Source organism: Zosterops lateralis (genome assembly GCF_965231275.1).
Source record: "Zosterops lateralis genome assembly, chromosome: 9".
NCBI classification, from domain to species: Eukaryota; Metazoa; Chordata; class Aves; order Passeriformes; family Zosteropidae; genus Zosterops; species Zosterops lateralis.
In genome coordinates this window covers 6,425,942-6,448,082 of record NC_139769.1, presented here as the reverse complement: position 1 = coordinate 6,448,082, position 22,141 = coordinate 6,425,942, and the positions used below count along the sequence as shown (strand labels likewise).

General features: G+C 36.4%; 1 protein-coding gene across 4 annotated transcripts in view; it reads right to left on the bottom strand.

Annotated features, from left to right (window-relative positions):
- Positions 1-22,141, bottom strand: part of FAF1 (Fas associated factor 1) — a 148,461-nt gene that overhangs the window by 85,191 nt on the left and 41,129 nt on the right. For all 4 annotated transcript variants that reach the window (XM_083867859.1, XM_083867862.1, XM_083867860.1 and 1 more), the window contains exon 7: positions 16,182-16,287. In XM_083867859.1, the coding sequence (XP_083723985.1) occupies positions 16,182-16,287 (106 nt within the window). The remainder of the gene's footprint in view (positions 1-16,181; positions 16,288-22,141) is intronic.

Sequence of the window (22,141 nt, the reverse complement as noted above, 5' to 3'; positions counted from 1 at the left end):
TGCAGATGTCTCATGAAAACGAATTCCTGAAAAGCAGCAGGAAAACACATGGCAGGGATGGCAGAAAGCCAACAAAAAGCTAAGAGCTGCTGGTCATGGTGTCACAGTGACAGGCATTTTAAATTGTAATTCCAGATCAGGAGAAATGGGTGTAATCTGTCACCAAAGCTATGGAGAAAATGGAGAGATGAGACTGGAAGGGAAATAAATCACTCCTTTCCAAAATTTTCAAAACTGTTTGAAAGTATGGACTGAGAGATCAGCTCTTAAACAGATGTTCAACTATGGTGGCTTTGGCAGTGATGATAACTCAAGGACTCCATCATGATTTGCAAAGAAGCTGTGGAAGCAGGAAGTCATTCAAAGACATCTGCAGTTGGTTCTGCCACACATCTCTGACCTTGCTGTAGACACTGAAAGCATGGAATCAATCTATGCCTGAAGAAAAAAACCCAGCTACTCACTAAAATTCAAAAGTTCAGTTATGTAAGTGATGAAAAAAAATCCCGTTTCTAGGTTTTGGTATACAGGCAACATCAGAAAAACAGGAAGCTTCTGTTTTCATCACCACATCTTTAAGACTGATATTCCAGATCTGATCTTTGGAAATAGGTCACTAAAATCTGGGATGGAGATTTTGAAGATATGCTAATGTCACGTTATCTCACAAATGCTGCTAATGTCACGTTATCTTACAAATGCTTACAACTGCACATGAGACATCAGCCTTGGGAAAGATGTAAAATTAACCTGTAAGAAAGCTGCAATGCCATCCAAATGAACAAGATGAACAGTAGAAATTACAATCTTACACTTTTGTTTTTCAGTATCTGTATCTGTCTCTGATTCAGAAGATCTTAAGGCATTTTTACCATGCAGGGATAGAGGAGGATAGAAAAGCACATTTCAGTATAAAAACCCTGTAGAAATACTTGCAAATTAAACGCCTCTTTTTACTTTCATCAGAGCTTTCCTTTCAAAAAAGAATCAATAAAGCTTCAGAAGAGTAAACCATGTGCAGTTTGTTCTTCCTGCATCAGCATCAGTGCCAATTAAATTCTGAACCCTAAATCTTTATTGTTTCCTATTAGCTGCTAACTAGAAGGAACACTGTGATTTTCTGAGATCCCAGGCTGAGACTTGCCATAGCAGCAGTTAGAAAAAAAAAACGATCTTGTTTTGACTTGTCTGCTGGGTAAACTTGACATTGAAGCTACACGGTGGATAATAAATACATAATACCAAGATGTTAATTTTACAGCAACACTTAACTCTTGTGACCACAATTAACACTCAGGGAGGGGAAAAAAAAAAGCCATTGACAGGTCTGCCTGGCTCCTGCTTCTGCACTGCTTCCCAGGCTCCCTCTCTGAGCAGTGGCTCAGCTCCTGCACAAGCCAGGCTGGCACTGACCCCAGGGGCTGCCTTCAAAGCAGCACGAGGGGAGGAAGAGGGGAGCAGGGTGTCAGGGAGTTAAATGCAGCTGTAAAATGACATTGACTCCCAGCTAGGATCCAAAACAGAAGGCTAAGAGCAAAGAGTTGCTGAGAGAACAGGTCAGCCTCTCCTCCTCCCTCTCCCACCCTCAAGCTGTGGGAGCACCTCTACAAGGAGGGCAGGACACGAGTTCCAGAGAACAGCAACAGTTTTGTGGGAACTACATCCTATTTCTGAGGCAGAATTGGCCTTCAAATTATGATGCTACAAGGTCTTCATTTTTTATAAAATGACCAAAATAAGGTGCATTTTGGGAATACAGCTACATTTATTTTGCATCAACACTGCTCCAAATCCCTCACTCCACTCCCTGAGAGGACAGAACCACAGCTGCAACACTGAACTCCTCCAAAATACCATGAACCACATTATATGGTAGAGTGTTCTTACATCTTTTCTAGAACAGTGACATTTATCACTACACTGGAAAAAGAACTGAAAGGAAAACCCCAACAAGTCAATTTTAAAGTGGAAGAATATGAATAGCATGATTAGAGAAATTAATAGTGTGAGCATGTTTCTATTCGTGATATGAACACTAAACTTTCTAGTAATTTCTAATCTATCAAGGTATTACTTTCTAGAAATTCCTAATATTACACTTAAATTGTCAAGCAGTCAAAGAAGAAAGTGCAAAACAGACCTTTTTTCATCTTACTCCAACTGCATTAAAGTAAGCTGGCAATGATTCACAAATGGGAGAACAAAAGAATGCAAGGAATTGAGAAAGAGCCTTTAAAAAGTCAGAGAAGGCTTTTTTTGTCTGTGGAAACATCCAAAGTCAAAGGATGGATCCAAAGCCCTTTTGGTTGAAGAAGAAAGTCATCATGGAAAGAAATCCCTGAGGGGACACTAAGACCTTGAAGAACATGCCAGCCTTTTTTACTTACTCATTATTGTAATAAAGGTAACAATTTGCTACATGAAATCAAAAAAACCCTGCGAAATCAAAATGGCAACCTCAAGAAATGCCAACTAACTACTGACCAAACCTAACCAGATTCAAGGACATAAACACCTATCAAACCTTAATAATTAAGTAATAAATCCCTTTAAATCAATATATTTGGAAGACTAATTCAAAATTATTAAAGAAGCAGATAACACTCAGAATTAAAATACAGAGCACATAATATGTAAACATCAAGCACAAAATATTATTAATTGTTATATACTTCTCATGTATTTGCACTACACTCATATTTCAAATGCAAATATTAATTTGGAGAGAAATACCTACTGTATATGCACACACTGAAACAGTTTGCTCAGCTATACTGCATCAATGGTTATTTGACAAGTTATAGCATCACGAGCTGATCATTTACATATTCAGCTACTCTCTCTGCTTTTTCCTTGAGAATAAATTAATAAAACAACTATTTGACAGATCCATACTAACAGCTTTTCCTCTGAACCACAAGAATACTCATAGTTATGCAAATTCAGTGTATAAAATATATACCAACAAAATGACATCAAAAATGTAAAAAAAATTTCTTGTCTAAATCCTAAGAATGTGTAATATTTTTAACTATGACAATTAACACCGGCAGTAAAAAATTTAGTTGATAGAAAGAACTTACATTTCATATTCAGATAATAATTAGTGAAAATTCTGAAATATTAATGTGCACTATACTGACACTCAAGAACAGCTTTCAGGTATAATTCAACACAAGAGGATTCTGAAAAAAAAAGCCTAAGAAGAGCATATTTCAAAACTTTCTGACTTACAGAATTTTTTTTCTGTACTGCATCATAAGTAGAAAATAGTATTTAGAAAAGTTAGGCCAGATCTCATTTAAACAAGTAGAAATTAAGAAATTCTTAAAACTGTTTTCATTAAAACCTGCAAAAGTCAATAAAACAGAAGATGAAAGGCAGAAATGAGAAAACAGTACAAAAGAAAACACATATGTAAACAACCAAAAAAAATTAAAGAAATAGAGAAAAAAACCTTCAAAAGAAGATAAAAAAAGAAAACAAAAAGACACTGTTGACTAAACAAGCAAAAGGACCTACAGAGTTAAAAATTCAGTTGGGTGACTGTCAGATTTTATAAGTCATATCTGAGTGATCCTAGATCTGATCTAAAAACTGACACGAGGCAAAAGAACAAAATGAGAACTGAAATTGATTTTCATTTCTCATCTGATACCAACGTCATGAGACAACAGATGCTTATTTCAGACTCAGCTAAAATTATCCTACACTTCAAACAGTTTGCACTTAGGCTGCAGAATAAACATTTAATCTCCAAGTTTTATTGTTCCTCACTTCAACCTGATCTTAAGAAAGAAAATTAACCAAACATAATGCTAATGTAGTTCTCTAATAGGGAAACTGTTTCTTTTTGGATATTTTAAAAGCTTGTCTTGCTGCTCATGGTGACTCTTTGCATGGCTACTCTGCAGTGAGTTGAAAACATCCAGCTCATGCACTTTCCACTCAATCTTTCATTTACTTGTTCCTATTGAAGAAGAATTCTACCACCTCTGATTAGAGAATTATTTTTTAAATTACACTGTTGCTGCTACAATGGAGGCTTCCCAATGCTGCAGGATTTGAAAATACTGATCTGCAACAAGGGACTGATGTAGATCCAGCCCTTGTAAAATGGAATTGCATTAGTGTTTCACTTCAAACACACACTCCTAATCCTGAGCCTCCCACCTCTCCAACTTACTGCACACTTCAGCTTGGAATATGAAACAGTCTGAGCAGGCAAACCAAAGTAAAAGAGAAGATGCACGATTTTGAGATTTCAATTAATAAGAAAACATTTGATCCACAGGACCAGCTAGAAATGGTCACTGTTTAAATGCCAAAATAGATAAACATCAGAGATCTTTTCCACAAACAGGTTTTCTCTGCAGACCTCTTAGTGCACTGTGCCCTGTGCTAATGCAGCCAGAGCTGTGAACTGCAACTTGGTCTGTAGGAAGATTTAAGGAGGAGAGTAAATGCATCTCCACAGCAATTCAAGTTTCACCTGTCTATTGCTCTTAGTTCACCACAAAAGAAACTTTCAGCTCACCCCAAACCTCACAGAATGATCTAGAGAATTTTCATATTTTCCACTGGCCTCACAAGAGCCATCCTTGAAAAATTAACGTGGACATGCCTGACTTAGCAGTTTACCTTCTGTGTCAGGGTGAGAAGTTTCACTGTATTGCTTTGCACTACAAAAAAAGTGTCCTCTTCCACTCTTCTGTTGCTGCTTTTTGTGAATGTCAGAGCTTCTCCATTTTGTTTGCCTTAGTCCTGGCCTAGGCTGCCCTGTGGTCAGAGCTCTCAGCTGCAGTCTGGTCTTTTCTCTGCCAGCCCAAGGTCAATGCAAAGAATAAAAAAGAGCCAAGACCTTTTAAGCAGAGTGGGTGAAAGAGACTGTTGGTTATAGGTGAAATTGTCAACACACAAAACCCTCCGCAGATTAATCCAAGCACTTCTTACACTCCCCAGTTTTGAATTATTCAGGAATAAGTCCTTCTTGCCTTAAAAGAGGAACTTTGTGAGTAAGTGCAAACAGAAGACACAGAGGGGAGATGTTGAACTGAAATTCAGCTTACAGTTACAGAGAACTTAGTAACAGAACACAAACACCAGCTCACAATGTTTCTTAAATAAGAGTCACTGTGTTACAGTTGCTGAGTTCAGTAAAAGGTAGATTGTCATGAGAAATGAGTGAAATAAGACCAATACAAAACCTGTCTGTTTCTCCTAAAAGAAATTGCAGAGATATTTAGGGTGCCTTGACACTGAACAAAATAACTGAAATTAAGTCAGTCCTTGGGTTGTTGGGGTTGGAGTAAGGTATGCACAGCTCTGTCATGTGATACCACACAGACTTTCTGCTGTTTTATTACTACATAATTGTTGGAAGATCTCTCTTCATATATAGAGAAATTTTAGAAAAACAGTAAAAAATCCTTGCTCTTTCTACTGCTCTTTCCCTTTTTTCCTTTAAATGGTTATTTGTTTCCAATATTGTGAAGGTCCTCAGCTAGTCTGCACTTCCAAATTACAGTAACATCATAATTTCCAAGAGAGCTACCGGGTATCAGAAAGTACCAGGTAACAGCTACCAGATAGAATCACCTTCCATGGGACAAAGGAGTGGTGAGAGTCAAGTACATCAAATCTCTGTTGTTAACACCTCCCTCCCCACTTTTCTGCACTTTCCATTAATCAGAAAGTTTGACCAAAAAAATACTGCCTTCTAACCAAACTTAAGAATTCTTCTTTTTAACCTGATGCAGTAAGAAGTGATTCATGAGTACATTCCTGGTTATCCATAAAGTTCTAGTTCGCTAAATACGATGAGGACAAACAACATAATAAAGCAACAACAAAAAGTCTTTGGTCATAGTTTAACCCCCTTTCCAGGCAGCATCCACCCCAAAGCTATTTTCCTGATCTTTTCACAGGGCCACATAACCAGACCCTGCTCTGGATGGCATTTTCTTGACATTGCTGGTTGTCCTACTTTACTACCTGTTTCCTTGGTTTTTAAAATATTTTCAGCAGTCAAACAGTGCTTTATGTAACAGCAGCAGCAGGAATCTCAGTGTGATTTTGTTTGGAGCAGTCATACACGTGTGGTTTTGGAGTGAGAAACAAGCTGCTTTGGGTCACTCATGGTCCGAGGAGAAGCACATCAAGCCAGAAACCACCAAGGCCAATAGTTTAATCCACATAAAAATGGCAACACTGGACATACATGCTAGGTCTTGTGGGGTTTTTGCTTGGTTGATTCTTTTCCTAGGGTGGACATCAAAACATTGCCTACTTAAACTCATCCTACTGAGCTCAAAAAAAGCAGAAAAATTATCAATTGGGGTTTTTGAGGTGGTTTTTTTTGCAAGCTCTGTTGATCTTGTGAAACAGAAGAGGGCACTGAACACTGAGCTCCTCTCCTTCCTGTGTACAGGAGCAAGTTCTACAAAACTGGGAATTAATCTTTGGTCAGAAGATGGATGATCTGATCAAAAACGGGCAGATTTCATACAGGAAGACACTTAAGGTGTGCTCATGTCCTGGGAACATTGTCCTCAGAGGGTCCTTAGAGGGTTCAAAATCAACTCTGCTGATCTGACATGCAGGTAACCCCAAACTTCACTGAAGTGGACAGATCTTGTGGCAGCTGCTCCTCTTCTGAAAGATCTGGTTTTCCCTTCCATTCTTTTTAAGCCTATTTGTCCCTAAGGCTTTGTCTAGCTGTGCTTTAATTAGTTTGCCTCCACCATACCCGGAGGAGGTTGAACTTGAGAAACATCTGTAGCCTCTTTTTATTTATTTCTATGTCCCCAAAACAGTGGATGGAGTCTCAAATAATTTCTTGTGCCATGCCTACTGCGATGTTCCTCTAGTTGGAAACTGGGCAGTTTGATTTGTCTGTACATTAAATATGGATATTTACACTGCAAGTTTGTGTTGTTTCCACCATCCATCATCATCCCCATGTAACTTCCAGCATCACTGCTTTCAAAACAAGGTAAGAGTAAGTTCACTTTGGTCTGCTAATCTAGGCAGGGAAAAATAAAAGTAGATTTGAGGCTTGGTACAAACCCAAAAATTGTGATCAAACTATATAGTTAGTAAATTGTTTGTCTAAATCTTTCATGTGTGATGAAAGATTATTATCATAATTCATTAGCAAATTACAGACTTTGTAATGCAGGCAGTCACAAATTTGGCTTTGTATCAATCAGTTGAGACCAGCTGGGTAGAAATTAACACAACTCTGGGATACAAAAAATGAAGTGCTCTTTCATTTTTAATTCACTGGAAACTTTGAAGGAAAGAAATGGAAGCCCTTTCAAAAATGTCAATTTTCCCTGCTTTTTGTAAATCATCCCATTTCACTGTAGAGATACAGAGATACAAATAAACATACATGGGATGTATGTAACTGAATACCACAGAAACTGCTCAATTAAAAGAAATTTAATATAAAGTATATGTAAAGAAAAGCAGTGCAGTTAAAAGAAATCCTTTCATTATTTCTGAGACAGTCATATACGTTAGTGATCACCAGAATTATTAAACAAACACAAGAGCTAATAGCCAAGCTACTCACAAGATACAATATTGTCAAAATTCCTCCTCTGAGCTTTCCCAATCTAACAAATGACCTTGCACAAAAATGCTTGTTTTGATTATGTCTCCTTTGCCTAAGCTACAAGGCTGTGTATAGTGACAGCTGCATTTGGGAGCAACTTAAAACAAATTTTATCTTAGTGGCACCTAATCCAGAGACTGGTACAAGCAGCATGGAAAAGTCAGTGTCAAAATTAAACAATGAAGGCTTTTCTAGGAACAGATGCTTTTTCCCTGCAGCTGTAAAAACCTGAAAACAATCCTATGCCCCACTGTCTGGTCACGCAACTACCACAAAGCAAGGCATAAATTTTGCCACTTATTGCAAATATTTGCCCAGAGCTGCTATAACCCTTTTTAAAAACAGTAACAGGGATTTCTTGTGGGTGATTATGAGGCCATTTTATCCTTTAAATGAGTGCAAGGCTCTCCAATTTATGCCCACAATTCCTGGTACAAAACCAAAAGGATAACTTTTCAAATTTATGTTTTACACAGATATAGGAACGTAACTGAAAAACCTTAAAAACAGGTTTACTATAGAGATGCTGCCTGTGTCACTAAGACGTTATGGATGGGACAAACATTATTAATTCACAGTTGGAACAGCAACTGAGTGTTTTCTTTGCATAGTAATTACAAAGTGACATAGTGCAGCACTATCATTACACTGCTGCTTAAAGATACTTTTGACCATTTTAGTGTTGTAACTCCACAAACACTACTTTAAATATCCTTATTCCCCACAACTATCCAAAAAATTACCTCTTTCTATTCAGTGAATGCAGTGATAAACTTCAAGCTGAAATATCAGCTCTTAGGAAACAACTTCTGTAACTTAATGAATATAAGTAAATCCCCAGTTCCCAATTAAGTGAGCAATTTACAATGTCAAGCATGTAGTTACGCTCCATATGAACTGATGGGGATTTTAGATTAGCTTCTGTTGTGTATTTAAAAGTGATAGCACCAACATGATTTACATAAGTAAAATATTTTCAAATATTTTCTCACCAAGCAAGCACTCTAAAATTGTGAAGTGTTTCCTTTCTTACCCAAGTTAAAAAAAAAAATCAACTTTTCCAGAACAACAGTTCATTAGCACCTCACTATTTATAAGTATAATTGGGTTGTTTGATGAGAAAACATGAGAGAACACTGTGCCTACTATAATTTGCACAAATACAAATTTCATTGTTTGAAAACAAATCAGCAATTCAACGAATGTGTTTTTTTAATATAAGTGTATATCATGCAATAATAGAAGTGATCATATTATAGTTAACACAGGATAGAAAGGTTAAACCATGTTCTAAACCACTTTAATTTACAAGCTGTAAATTAATTTTTTTTAATTGCAAAAAAATGCTAACTTGAATTTTTCATTTGTTATTCAACTAAACATAATTCACAGAGATAACAGCACTGTGCTATTTAGCTACAGAGTGCTGCTTTCCCACTCTAAATAGCACAGGAGCTGGGGACAGAGCTGTTTAATATGTCCATAAAGCTGCTTAGGTTTTCTTGTCATTTCATGCTAACACCTTTTTAATAGCTAGCATTATGATAGAAGCCTTGCATAAAAATTCAGCAACCGGAAAGTAAAACACAGCAAATATTCAAAATCAGAATAGCAAGCGATGGTTTTAATTGCAGTTTTTAAAAAATTCGAGGTTTTAAATTAGGTCTTGATCCTCAAAATCCTTAGCATCCTTAAATTACATGAGCAAAGCCATTCAATTCAACATGATTACTTCTAAAATAAGGACAACTCACATGACTGAGCATTTACAGAGCCAAAGCCATAACCAAAATTATAACAATGACTCCTCATTATTTTCAAATTCAAATAAATTGATCCTTATCCTTTGAGAGTTTCTCTCCAACCCAACTCACACTTATGGATGGAGGGGAATAGAGACAGAGAAGGAGAGAAAGGAAGAAGAGATATAAACACACACACACACACTAAACTGAGTGCTGACAAACTGAACGTTAACAGATGTGTAACTTCTAATTAGTTATAATAATCTGTGCTATTGGAACCTGCCTCGCCTTCCCTTGCAAATCAAACAGCTTCCTTTGCAGTTTTAAACTCTCTGGGTGCTTCTAAATTTATGCAAGGGAAAAAACCTCGCTTTCAGCAAATTTTAGATAAACTACAGTGATAACTTTATGAAAGGAAAATATTAAATTATAATTATCCTAAACAGACACAGTCTTGTGAAACTAACCCTACATTCATATGAAAATACAAAGCATTGACTATAATGAATTTGATTCATCCTTGGACACAAAGCTTTACCACAGTAAACTCAGTCAACTGTTGCTCTTGCTTTTATATTCATAGTACTTAAATAGCGCACTTTAAAACAAAAAAAACTCCAATTGGCTTTTCATACATCCACCCTCCCCAAAAATAACGCACTTGAAAAACCCAAATGATATGAAAAGGCTTCAAGGCCTCTTTTCTCCTTTTCACAGCACTTTTTTTTTATTTCTGTTTGCAGTAATCTGCCTTTCACTTTCTCATTGCTACAGAACAAACGAGGAGGCTCAGCACTTTGAAAAGGGGGCTCAATGTGTAATGGGTCCACTAGAATTAATTTAGTTGCACCAAATCCATTGAGCAGTGAGGTTTTTTTCTCTTCTCAAATCATTTTGAGTCGGATGCAGCCCCCAGCCTTTGTAATTCTAGTAAAGCACTTAAAGTGCACAGTAGGTGTTCATCAGGACCATCTGGTCAAAAGCAAAACAAGCTGCTGATTTTGCCTTTGAATAGAATGAAGCAAGTGTGAATTAGTCTCTTCAATTAGCACTATTACAACCTGTCAAGTGCATATTGTAAAACAGGATTATTACAGTATTGGTCACCAGTGCAATTATTTACTCTCTGCCTTTTCTTGCATATAAAAATGTCCATGTTTACTAGTTTTTAATAACTGAAGATCGTTTCTTTAATGATATGCACGTCCAAACCCAGCAAAATCAAATTACAGGTTATGAAACATATTCTGTCAAGAATATATTAAGTTTCATAATTAAGTGAGAAGTAGTGCCCTTTCTTTATCTCTTATTGCTGTTTCTGTTGCAGAAAAAGAAAAATAGTTACATATATTTTCCAGTAGGATATCTTCGAAACAGATCTCTTCAGTCAGGTATTAAGATATTTTAAGTGCCTAATAAAGTTATCACTGTTGAACAGGTACCTAAAAGGTATTTTCTCTTTATTTCCCAAGGAACTTCATATAATTCCCAACACACGATCACTTACAAAAAGTTTACCAAGGATTTTTTTCAGCAAAGACATTTTACTTTAGGAATATGCCAGTTTTCTATAATACCGAGGCAAAAAACCAAATCAAGAAGTTGATTTAGCTTTTTAAAAATAGATTTTTCTCTCCTCGCTGAACAAGTCAAAGCCTGGCTTGCTAGCAGGTCCTCATTTACCACTGCAGAACACTGAGGCTATCACAGTGATGTTTAAATTATGTATACTGCTGTTATGACTCGCTATAAATTGAGTATAATTGCAATATGACAGATTTCTTTAAAAAGCAAACTAAATGTTCAAATTTCACAAAAAACATAGGACTCTCAAGTACAATAAGCATAGCAATGTATTTTAATAGCGTGTCTGATACTAGAAGTATTTGAACAATAGAATGTTTGTGCACCTCCTATTAAATCCAAAAAGTGCTAGTTACTGATGTTTATTGCAGCAGTCGTTTTCAATAATTTTAAAGCAAGTACAAAATGTCAAAACATAAAACAACTGTTTCTGAAACTATTAATATATGTACCATATTTGGGTATGTTTATTTCTGGTAAATGTATTTTATTGTAATTATTTTGCTACAGCATTAAAAAGAGTAACATTATTTATATATGCATTTCATGTCTCCATGTCAGTGTCTGATGTTTACTTTCAATGATCTCACTCAGCAACAACTGTCTTGAAAATATTTTGTTCAAACACCAAAAAACAGATCTGAAAAAAGGTACAAGACCTTCAGCCGAATTATTTTTTTGCCTGCTGCAGGTATTTCATCAGCTTACCTATATTTATATATTACATTTATTTAGGCCTTTTAAATGAGGCTTCTGCCTGCATGTTCATAACAGTGATTTTGCATCTTGTTTAACATTCATCCACTCACGAAAAAAGTTTAAAGAAATTCATCACAAAGGATTTGATTAGGGTCTGTCAACACAGAATTTACAGTTTATCTCAGCCCAGGCAGTTGTGTGCACAAATAGTTCCTCCTCCTGCCTCGAGGGCTATTGGATACATTGCTTTCCATATTCCACCTTAGCCAGTGAGTCTGTAGGGAACAGAGAACAAATATATTACCTAGCACAGGTGACAGGGATGCTGAGCAGGCAGCCTCTGCTTAAGTTATTGGCTAAGGGAAGGGAATAAAGAGCAGAGGCAGCTCGGCAGAGGCAGCCAGTATTTAAAGAGCCATCTTCTCTGCATTGTTTGCACAGATTTGATGTTTTACCAAGAATTCTAGTGCCCAGTACATGCTCTACATAGTATTCTCAACTGGAATTTCCAGCAGTTACAAAATCAGATCACCAATCTGAGAAAGGACTGAGGGTCCAGCATATATCACTCATCCACCCTTTAGCAGCCACAGCTTGTGTACACTGGATATTTTTGCAATCCTGCACATGGGGATCACAAAAAGGCTTCAAAGTCTGTATCAAAAGAGTAAAATAGACAAATGTAAAGTCTTTGTTTTAATGGAGCAATTCAGTTTGTTAAAAATGTTTGATTTTTTTTTTCTGTGTCACCAATTAAAACAAAAAGTGTAGAGCGCATTATTGTGACAAGAACTCAAGTCCATTAAGTTTTTCACAAATTAGTTTGTCCACTCCAGGATCAGAACACGAACTTGCTTTTAACACACATTCAACTATTCCCCTTTCTGAAAAAGGCTTTCCTTCATTTCTGTCAAATAATGAAACTACAACTGGCAAAAATGAAAAGTAGCAGAAATGCTCATTTCTAAATGAGAACAAGTTGGTAAGGATAGAAAAGAAATTACCTTGTGTTGCAATGCCTTGTAATAATTTAGCACAGAGCTTCTCAAACCTAAAGTTAAAAAAAGTCTCTCCAATTTCAAACAGCCTCTATAAATTATCTTAGCAGAATAAAGAACAAGTCTTCAGACAGAAAACTCCTTTTAGTCTTGTATTAGGCGTTCAAATTGTCAAATTGTCTTTATTTAGCCATCTAATACACTGGAAATGTATTAATTTACAGTCTCCTAACTGGCACAAAACCTACCAGTTTCCAATTTAAAATGCAGATCATGGAAAAAAGTAACCGTGATATTTCCCAGACCAGTATCTGCCCAGAATTAATTTAATATTGCAATTTTACAAGAACAAACAGATGTCAGAAACCTGTGACACAGATTAATTCACAATTTAGACCATCATGTTATTATTATCATCTTTCCAAGTTAACTACTCCTCTACACAACTAAAAAAAATTTAAATCAAATATACAGAATTTTTGACAAGCTCCTTTTAATTTTTTATTTCATTTCCAAAAATTCTGTATAAATTCATGATCACAAAACAATATAACTGAATGTAACCTCTATTTTTTAAGATGAGAAATCAGATCTTAATACCTAAAGAGTTAATTATTTGGATAAAGAATGTTAAAAAAAAGAAAAGGCATTTTCAAGTACCATCCAAAATGCAACTATTAAAACAATACGCAATAAATTTTGAAAGCAGACATGAGCACTGCGGCATCAGGCTTCTCTCAGATAATTTTTGTCACACAGTTTCCCCATTAAACACCATGATTTCTTTGAAAAAACAAATCATCCAAATCCCATTTACTATTAAACATGCATTCTAAACAATAAAAAAAAAAAAAAAAAAAAAAAAAAAAAAAAAAAAAAAAAAAAAAAAAAAAAAAAACCAGAGAACTGCAGCAATAGTAGTTTAGGAAACCGCAGTTGTGAGCTCACTGGATTTTGCATTTAACAAATTGCAAAACATTTCTGCCTTCTGAAAGGGTGGTTGGGTTGAGTTTTTGGTGTGAGTTTGGGGGGTTTTTGAGACCCTGGGAAAAAATATCTATTCCTTAAAATTCACAGTACTAATAACAACAGCACACTGAAACAGCAGCCCTTGAGAGACAGTTGCACCCAACTGTGGCAAGAAGTAGAACATTTCTAGAATCTTAAATATTTCTTTTAATAATTGATGTAGTCATTTTGAATCTTTCTGCATAGGATATGGCGTGTGAGTAGATTGCATTAACACTGCTTAAACATTTCAACTTGTCAGTATGGCCAAGTCGATTTCTGAAATATTTGCTGTATTTTCCCATCGAAACAGTAATAAAGGTAGAATAAATATATGCCACTGCTTTATAATCACTGAACATTAATGAATATTTTATGTCTTTTTAAATCTCCCTGTTTAATTTAAAAGGGTGAAATTAAGTCTCCTCCCTGCAATATGCCAATTATCTGTAAATCAAACAATAACTTGGCCATTATAGTCCTTTTTGTTAATATACCAGAAGCTAATTTGAAAACACTGAGCGGCATTTGTAGGTAATAATTGAATAGTCCTTCCTGCCCTCTTGTGGTTGGCAACTGCATCACTGAGTCTCTCCACCGTTACAAAAATACACCAGGAGGAAAGTAAACTATTAATTTGTTAAAGTGTGAACAAGAGAGTGAAGAGAAAAAAAAATCCAACAGTCCCTGGAGAGGACAGAGACAAAAGAAATGAGGAACGATACCATCGACTCCTCCAAACCACAAGGACTGCCTAGATTTGTTACAACGATTACTCTATGCTAAAAGAAAAAAAAATTAAATTAAGAAGCCATTAGGGAGTTAACATTCAAAACAGTGCTTGTTTTCTATAATTAGACAAATGTTCACCAACCCTTTTACCTCAGCCAAATCCCCAGGGATTTCCAGGAGCCTTTGCACAGGCAGACACGTTCACCTGTTCAGCATCAGCTGCACAAGGGCCACAGAGCTCGTTTCATTTTAGCCTCTGAATTGGTCTTTACAATTTTATACACTCTTATTGGGTGTGACACTCAGATACAGGAAAGGCAAAGAAAGGTTTCCTGCTCCTGCTGGTTACGCGTTGGTTGGGTTTTTATTTTGTTTGTTTAAGGGAAAAATTGTAATTCACTTTTAAATTATGTTGATTTCATATGGCATCCTGATGACTGTAACCTGCCACTACCAACAAACAGGAAAACTTCAGAAAGGCAGCCTAGATCCCCCTGTCACAGATTTCTGGTTTCTTTAAGCCAGGTAAGACCTACCAGCAAAGAAGTAAATGGCACAGCATTGATAAAAATCAAACAAAAACCAAAAATATATGCGTATGTGTTTTCTTCTAGAATCTCACCATTTTAAAATTAAAGCCACATATTTGGATGATTTATTTCCATAAATGTTCAAATTCTTTATAATTCTAGAGAGTCAAAGCTCAGCCCCTCGAAAGTCAAACCAATTCAGGTACATTTGTTTATTTGTATTACCACAAAAGGCAAAACTGAACTAACTATAGTAGATCTAAACATAAGAAGTAGAAAACAGGCTTTCACACAGAGGAAAGATCAGAATTAAGTTCTTAAGAATAACAGGATTCACAATGAAAACAGTTTTTCGTTGTTGTGTAAGATACCACTCCCATAGCTAATATTACAGAACTTAAATTAATTCTGCCTACCATGTCAGCATGTGACACGAAAAACTTCAATAAAATCTATTCAACCCTAAAAGACTGTGAGAAGTGCCAGACCAATAATAGCAAACATACATTTAATTTGAAAAGCAAACATTTAATCTTAATATTTTGTAATGTGAATTCTGAAGATTCACATTTCTAGGTTGTTTGTCAAGTTTCCAGAAGGCAGTGGGTTATATGGAAAATAACATCCACAACATCTGGCATTAGATATACCATGGAGCACTAGACAACAACCTTTGGGCTTGGAAAAGAGTTTTGAAAATATGCAAGGGACTGCTGATTCTGAATTCAGAGAGTCCAGAGTCACACCAGAGATATTTGTTCCTTTAGGACTTAATTCTGCCGAAGTTCTCTCCAATATCACCCCTTGCTGGCCATTCCACAGAACGGCAGCATTGTCCATTACACACAAAACCACTTGGCTACCAGGCCAGTAAGAATTAAACAGCACTCCAACAGCAACCAGCACAATGGCTGAGGTGCCTACAAAATGAAGATGGAGCTGGTTAAAAGAAGGAAAGACAGAGGGAGCTTCAAGGGGCTTCAAGAAAAATGCAATTTAAGTAACTCAATAAAGTCTCTTTGTGTATTTTGTATTGTACTACAATACAAAAAGAAACATCCTTTCTGCATCATTTAATAGATCAACTTTTTCTACCCGAATTCTTTAATCAACTTACAGCAAATCTTGATGATTCAGCTGATGAAAATCAAAAAGACCAATAAAATACAGGAATATCTATCAAGACTGTGCAAACCCCCTTTAAGAGAGCTGGCATTAGCTATAATGAGCTACATTTATTCTTCAGCTGTGAAGCAGCACTCACCTCCTGAATGGTACTGCTTCCTGAGAAGTTGAGGTTGTACTCCCGCTGGACTTCTCGATGGGTGACAATCAGCATGAAGTTTTGATTTAATGACTCCTGCAGGGTCCTGAAATGGTTGAAAGAAAAACAGGAAAATCAGGGATAAGCATGTTATAGCTTGTTTTACAGTTAGATGCAAAAACCCCAGGGTACCCTAAACTCCTCATGGACAAGTCCAGGCACAACATTATCATCTCTCTTTTCACTCTTAAATGCAAGGAAACATGCTGAGAATGACCAAAGGCCATTCCTGAACTCCTTCCTTAATAAGGTGACTGCAGCCTTTAAAGCTCTTCTAATGTTAAGTATGTTCAAAATGGAGAGAGTCCCATTATCTTCACAAACATCAGGTGTATTTAGCACTCCTAATGCCATTAATAATAGGCTTGTCAGCATATTGATGGCCAGACCAAATATCAAGCTATGATGCACATTAAGAGCTGATGGTAAGTAGAACAAGGCAAAGCATGCTCTTGCTTCTCTAGGGTTACCTGAAGCAGAAATCAAATGGAAATTCTTCTGCTTAGTTTCATTTAAAGCACATAAACCCAGCTAATTAGAACTGGAAAAGTAACCAGAGCAAAATTTCTCGTGTGGGTATTGAACATTTAGAAAAGTTAGTTCTGCTCACATTGTTCTAAATGTACCTTACAGAAGTTTTAATAAAAAAAAAATACATTAAAATTAAATTTAAAAAAAATCTTAAGATTCAGTTTAAACAGGCCAACTGTATCTTCTTTCTAATTTTCCTAATAGTAAAACATCTGGATATTAAAAAGGCATCCTGACTGCTTAATTAGGTACAAAATTATGCAGCTATTTACTTTTCAAAGTAGAAGGTAGGACTTCTCTTATAGACATGGCATTTATGGCTGTGTGCAGTCTTACACATGCTACAAAACTGCAGAACACTGTACCACAGCTTGGGTTTCTAAACAATATTTATGTAGATTTGACTTGTTCAGCGGCATATTTAATTTAATTGGGCCTATTCAATTATCTTTTTTTTTTTTAATCACATACACTTAAAACAATGACAGACTATAGATTTTTCCTTCACATTTTCACTATTCTGTAGCACTTCAACACGCCATTCCTCTTAGCAGCAAAGGAAAAATTCTGAATGCAGATCAGCACAGCTGCATCTTATGATACAAGAAGACAAGAAGGATTCCTATATCAATTGAGACCTGCTTTGTTAGATTTAACTCCTGGAATTACTGATCTGCTGTTTTGCTGCTCAGATGGGAAGGAATTCATACAATACTCATTGGATGCTTTAGCAAGAGAGACACAATTTGCCTTAACATCTCAGGGAAATTCACCTTACAAAAATATCTTCACTTGGAAACCTAATCTGGCTCCTGTAACATCTCAATAATCACATACTACAAAACAAAATCGTGAAGTGTTTCTATTTCTTGTCTTTTATGGTTTTCCAATATGGAAAATAAATATAACTCATTGTCAATGCTAAGTATGATCACGGGCATGAGACACTACAAATGTAACTGGAGTCATCAATGCTGAACATGTAGTTTTCTACACTTCCACAAGATCTTCTACAAAAGGCCTAAAAATATTTAACAGTCCTTCAAAAGAGGGGAAAAAATAAGAAGAGGAGTCCTGAAAAGTTGTATGCCTATTTTGAAAGGTAACTCTAATTTGATTGATACTAAGTTTAGTATCCCCATAACCATATTTCCTATTGGCAAATGTTCAGTAGCAACTAAAATATCCTGCTGTGCTTTTTCAGATTCTGATTTTTTATTTGTTTTCAGCAAATACTAGAGGCAAATGACATATTTAATTGCTCTGAAAACATGAATTACAGCATATGTGAATGGCTCTGGATCCCATACAGACTCACACAAGGTTCTGTTACAGCTAATTTTGACTCTATCTGAAAATCTGTAGATGCTAACTGATAACATGAGTCATGTTTTCATTCTGTAATTGATGTAAACATAGAAGGAAACAGGCCAGTCTGATCAAACCCTCAGTCTCTCCAGTTCTGCATGATCCACACACTTCAGTACAACTCAAAATACAGCTTGCTAACAGAAAGCATCCGCTCATAGGAAAAGTTTTCCTCTTGTGAGAGCAGGAAGTATTTTGGAAAGGAAAAAATACTCTTCAAACAAATTTAAATGAAGTGCCTAAAAATTAAAAGCTTTAATTTTTGAACTAACAATTTTGACACCTCTACTTTCGGAATTTCTAAGCAACACAAGCTGTATGTTGTTAACAAGCAAATTCTCAGCACATATTTATCGACAAACAGAGTGAAAAAAGAGGCTGAAAATTAAGCTGGCTAAAAAAAAAAAAAAAAGCCTGAAAAAATTGAGGAAAAACTGGGTTTGAAAGTGTTAGCAAATATAGTGCATGGTTAATTGTTCACTTTTTCTTCAGAAAAATAACAAAAGGAGGAACATTGCTTCTGCTTACAGAGAAATGCACTGGTCAAGTGCTGCAGTCCTTGGAGCTCCTACATCACAATCTCACATGGTCTGACAGCTGTAAAGCTTGGACAGTGCCCAATAGAGAGTCAAAGGGAGGAGGAATTGATTCACATCTGATGGGTCACTGATGCCAGCACTGGTGCCCACCCTCCTGAGTGGGATGGGGCTGATGTGAACACACAGCCAGAGATGTCTGTCCCCCTAATAATCGCTTCCTCTAGAAAAGGGGGATGCAGATTACCCCAAATCACTTGGACCAAAATATATCTTGCCCAAAATTTGTATTTCAGCCATTAAGGTAATGATAAATTTTACAAGAAAAATGTACTTGAAGGAAACTTCTCACTGACACTAAGCTGAAATTTATTTTTATTTCTTTTTAGGTCCACATAAGTGTATTGAGAAGACAGAACACAATGCACGTCCCTAAAATTTTGGCTTCAGTGTTTGCAGCTGTTTGGTTTTCCTACAAACATTACAGTTGACTACAATAATTTTATACAATAATTTTGTACAATAATAATTTGACTACCAAATAAAATGGCTATATTAAAAAGGGGGAAAAAATCAGGGTCAAGCTCTAGGTCCCATTAAAGACCAGACAGATTTTTTTCCCTTCTTTTTCTTCATTGCCACCAGTGATAAGAGAATTCAATTATTCTGAGAATTAATTAATGGGAAAAGAAAACTAAATTCTAGAAAGAGGACTAAAGTAGGCCACTCTTACTAGAAGATTTTTCCCCTACTGCAAACCCCAGCTTTCAAAAGCATTTGCTGATAGGGGATACACACTGCCATTGCAACATTTTTACCTCAGCTGAACGTTTCTGCACTTGCTGTGCAGCACAGGAGGCAAGGGAACCTGGTTTTTTGGGCACCAAGCCTCCATTTGAGGTACTCTGCCTGCACCCAAAAAAGAAGTTCAAGAACAGACAAAAGAAAATAGACCTGACCACAGTCATTGCTCTGACCAGTTCTAACAAGAGACCTGGACATACAAAAGAGATTGGTTCTATCTGCTGTTAAGTGATGGCATTAATGCTCTGAATTTTTATATGATACTTTACTTTTCAATAGCACTTTTCTCTAAAATTTTAGTAATATTTTAGAATTTGACACTAAAAGTAAATTCTTAAACAATGATACATAAATGCTCCTTTTCATTCCAGTTTTTATAAAATACACTCAGTATTTCCCACTATGCAATATCTTTCTCAGTCACACAGAGATTTTCCCCAAAAGCTCTGATTTTTACATAAACAGGTATGACACAAGGTAATTAACATTCCCATTTTAAACTTACAGATTTATACAAGCTCATGTCAACAGAAGTCCAAATTTACTGTAATTACAGATTATTTACATTAAAACAAAATAAGAAATCAGTATGTAAATGTAATGTTTGTTGTAGCTAATGCAGCAGGAGGTGGTAGATTAGGTTCAAACAGCAATCAGTTAGCAAATCTGGCTAACATGTAAATGAGCAGAAGCCCTTTTGTTTACATTCTATTGCATTTTAAACTTCAGGATTTTTAAACTGTCTCATGAACAGATGTGAAAATAAAACATTAATCTTACCATTCTCATGGAAGCTTTCAAAGTAACTAAAGCAAGGCACTGCTCGTGTCCAGCTAAACAGACAGGACTAATAATTGGAGTTGCAGGTTACATCGTTCTTAATTAACACTCTGCTACAGTTGAGAACGTACAACAAGACACCACATCACCACCACAGCTCTGTAATGATCTAAAGCAGAGGCATTCAGCAATATATGGACCTATTGCTTGAAAAATGGGATCTGTGGGTTTTTTCTTACCCTCACAGATGATTACACTTGTTAAACGAGTCACAGTCACTTTAAAAAATTGCATTATTTCTAATAATCTCCATGGTATGCACCTGGGTGTTGAATGCTTTTCAACCTTCCAGTGATTCATTAAGTATAATAAAGTAGCTTTGACTTTCAGCTATTTAGCAAAAAAAAGTATAAAATACATTATATCGATTACAATGACAACAGCAACAAAAAAAAATAATAAAAAAACATTTCCCAGAAGACACAGGAGAGAAAGGAGACACGACCAGGATGACCCCGCTCCATGGCCAGACTCCCACGCTCACACTTTCCATGCTTCCCTCTTGCATTCTCCTAAACCAATTTCCTGAACTGGATATTGTCAGCCTTCAAGAAGCATCCAAAGCAACAAAGGGAAGGAATTGCATGCTGAGGAAGTGATTAATCTAATCTGACAAAGCCGGTGCAAGGGATCTACCCACACGGATATTTAATGATGGACATTCTTTGGCATCTTTCCTTTCAAGATTGCTTCCCAAGGGAAATCGTGTTCTTCTCCACCCACCTGGTAACTTCTGCTCCCATCTGGTAACTTTTGAACATAGTCACTGGTTTTAAGGAGGTCTCATAGTGTTAGAAAGGTCTCAAAGATCAGGTATAAATCAACAGCCAGGACGAGGAAGGGGACCCAAATCACCACCTACCTCAGTAAAAGGCTGCATTAGAAGTGCAGTATTTTATATTCATCCAGGTGACCTCTGGCCAGTGATCTCAAAACTACCCACAGGACATGATTTCTCCTTTCCTTTGATACTACCTGACTGTGAGCTGGAGAACAGATGCAGGGCAGGCTGATACTCTGTGCAAGGGGAAAAATATTGCACACGTGCTACAAAACACACAACAACTGGAGGCAGCATCAGAGGTAGATGAGATTATGGGAAGCATGGAAGGAGAAGGCTGATTTATTACAGCTGCTGGGATGAGGCAGGAATTCACTAGAAATCAGATTTCATTATTCAGCTCACAGAACACGTGGTTATTGTTCTGGATATCGTGCATGGATAAGTATGGCTTTGCCAGCTGAAATTGTGGAAGCAAGGTGGAACCATACAGGTGGTATTTGACATTTAAATTTAATCTTTCCACCTCAATTTACTAGCATGCAGTAGTAATTCTCTGGGTTTCTATTACCTATAAAAGCTTTAGGTAGGCCACTGATGAACAAAGATACCCTGGGAGATTTTTGTTTGTTTAAATGGCAGGATCACTTTGCCATTACATTTAGATGCTGGTTTTAAGTCAGTTTTGGGTTAAGCCCATTCAGTCTGTCACAATAAACTTCAATGCCTTCATACCAATACGTTGGGAAAGGATGTTTCAGACGCTGTTCTGCCTCACTACAAAGAACAGACAAAAATTGGTGCTCATAGAGCTGAGGCCAGACTGTTCCTTTTAAGAAGGGCATATAGATAAAATATCACATACTGGAATCTCAGGCTTTTCAAATATCACTTTCTGGAAATATTCAAATCACGACTATTTATCTCTAGTTCAAAACAGGAGGCATTTGAAGAAAACAACAGATGAACTCCCAGAGTAAGAGGCAAAGTTCCTCAACATCCATTAATAATAGATGTGAGCACGGCGCTTTTAAAAATTG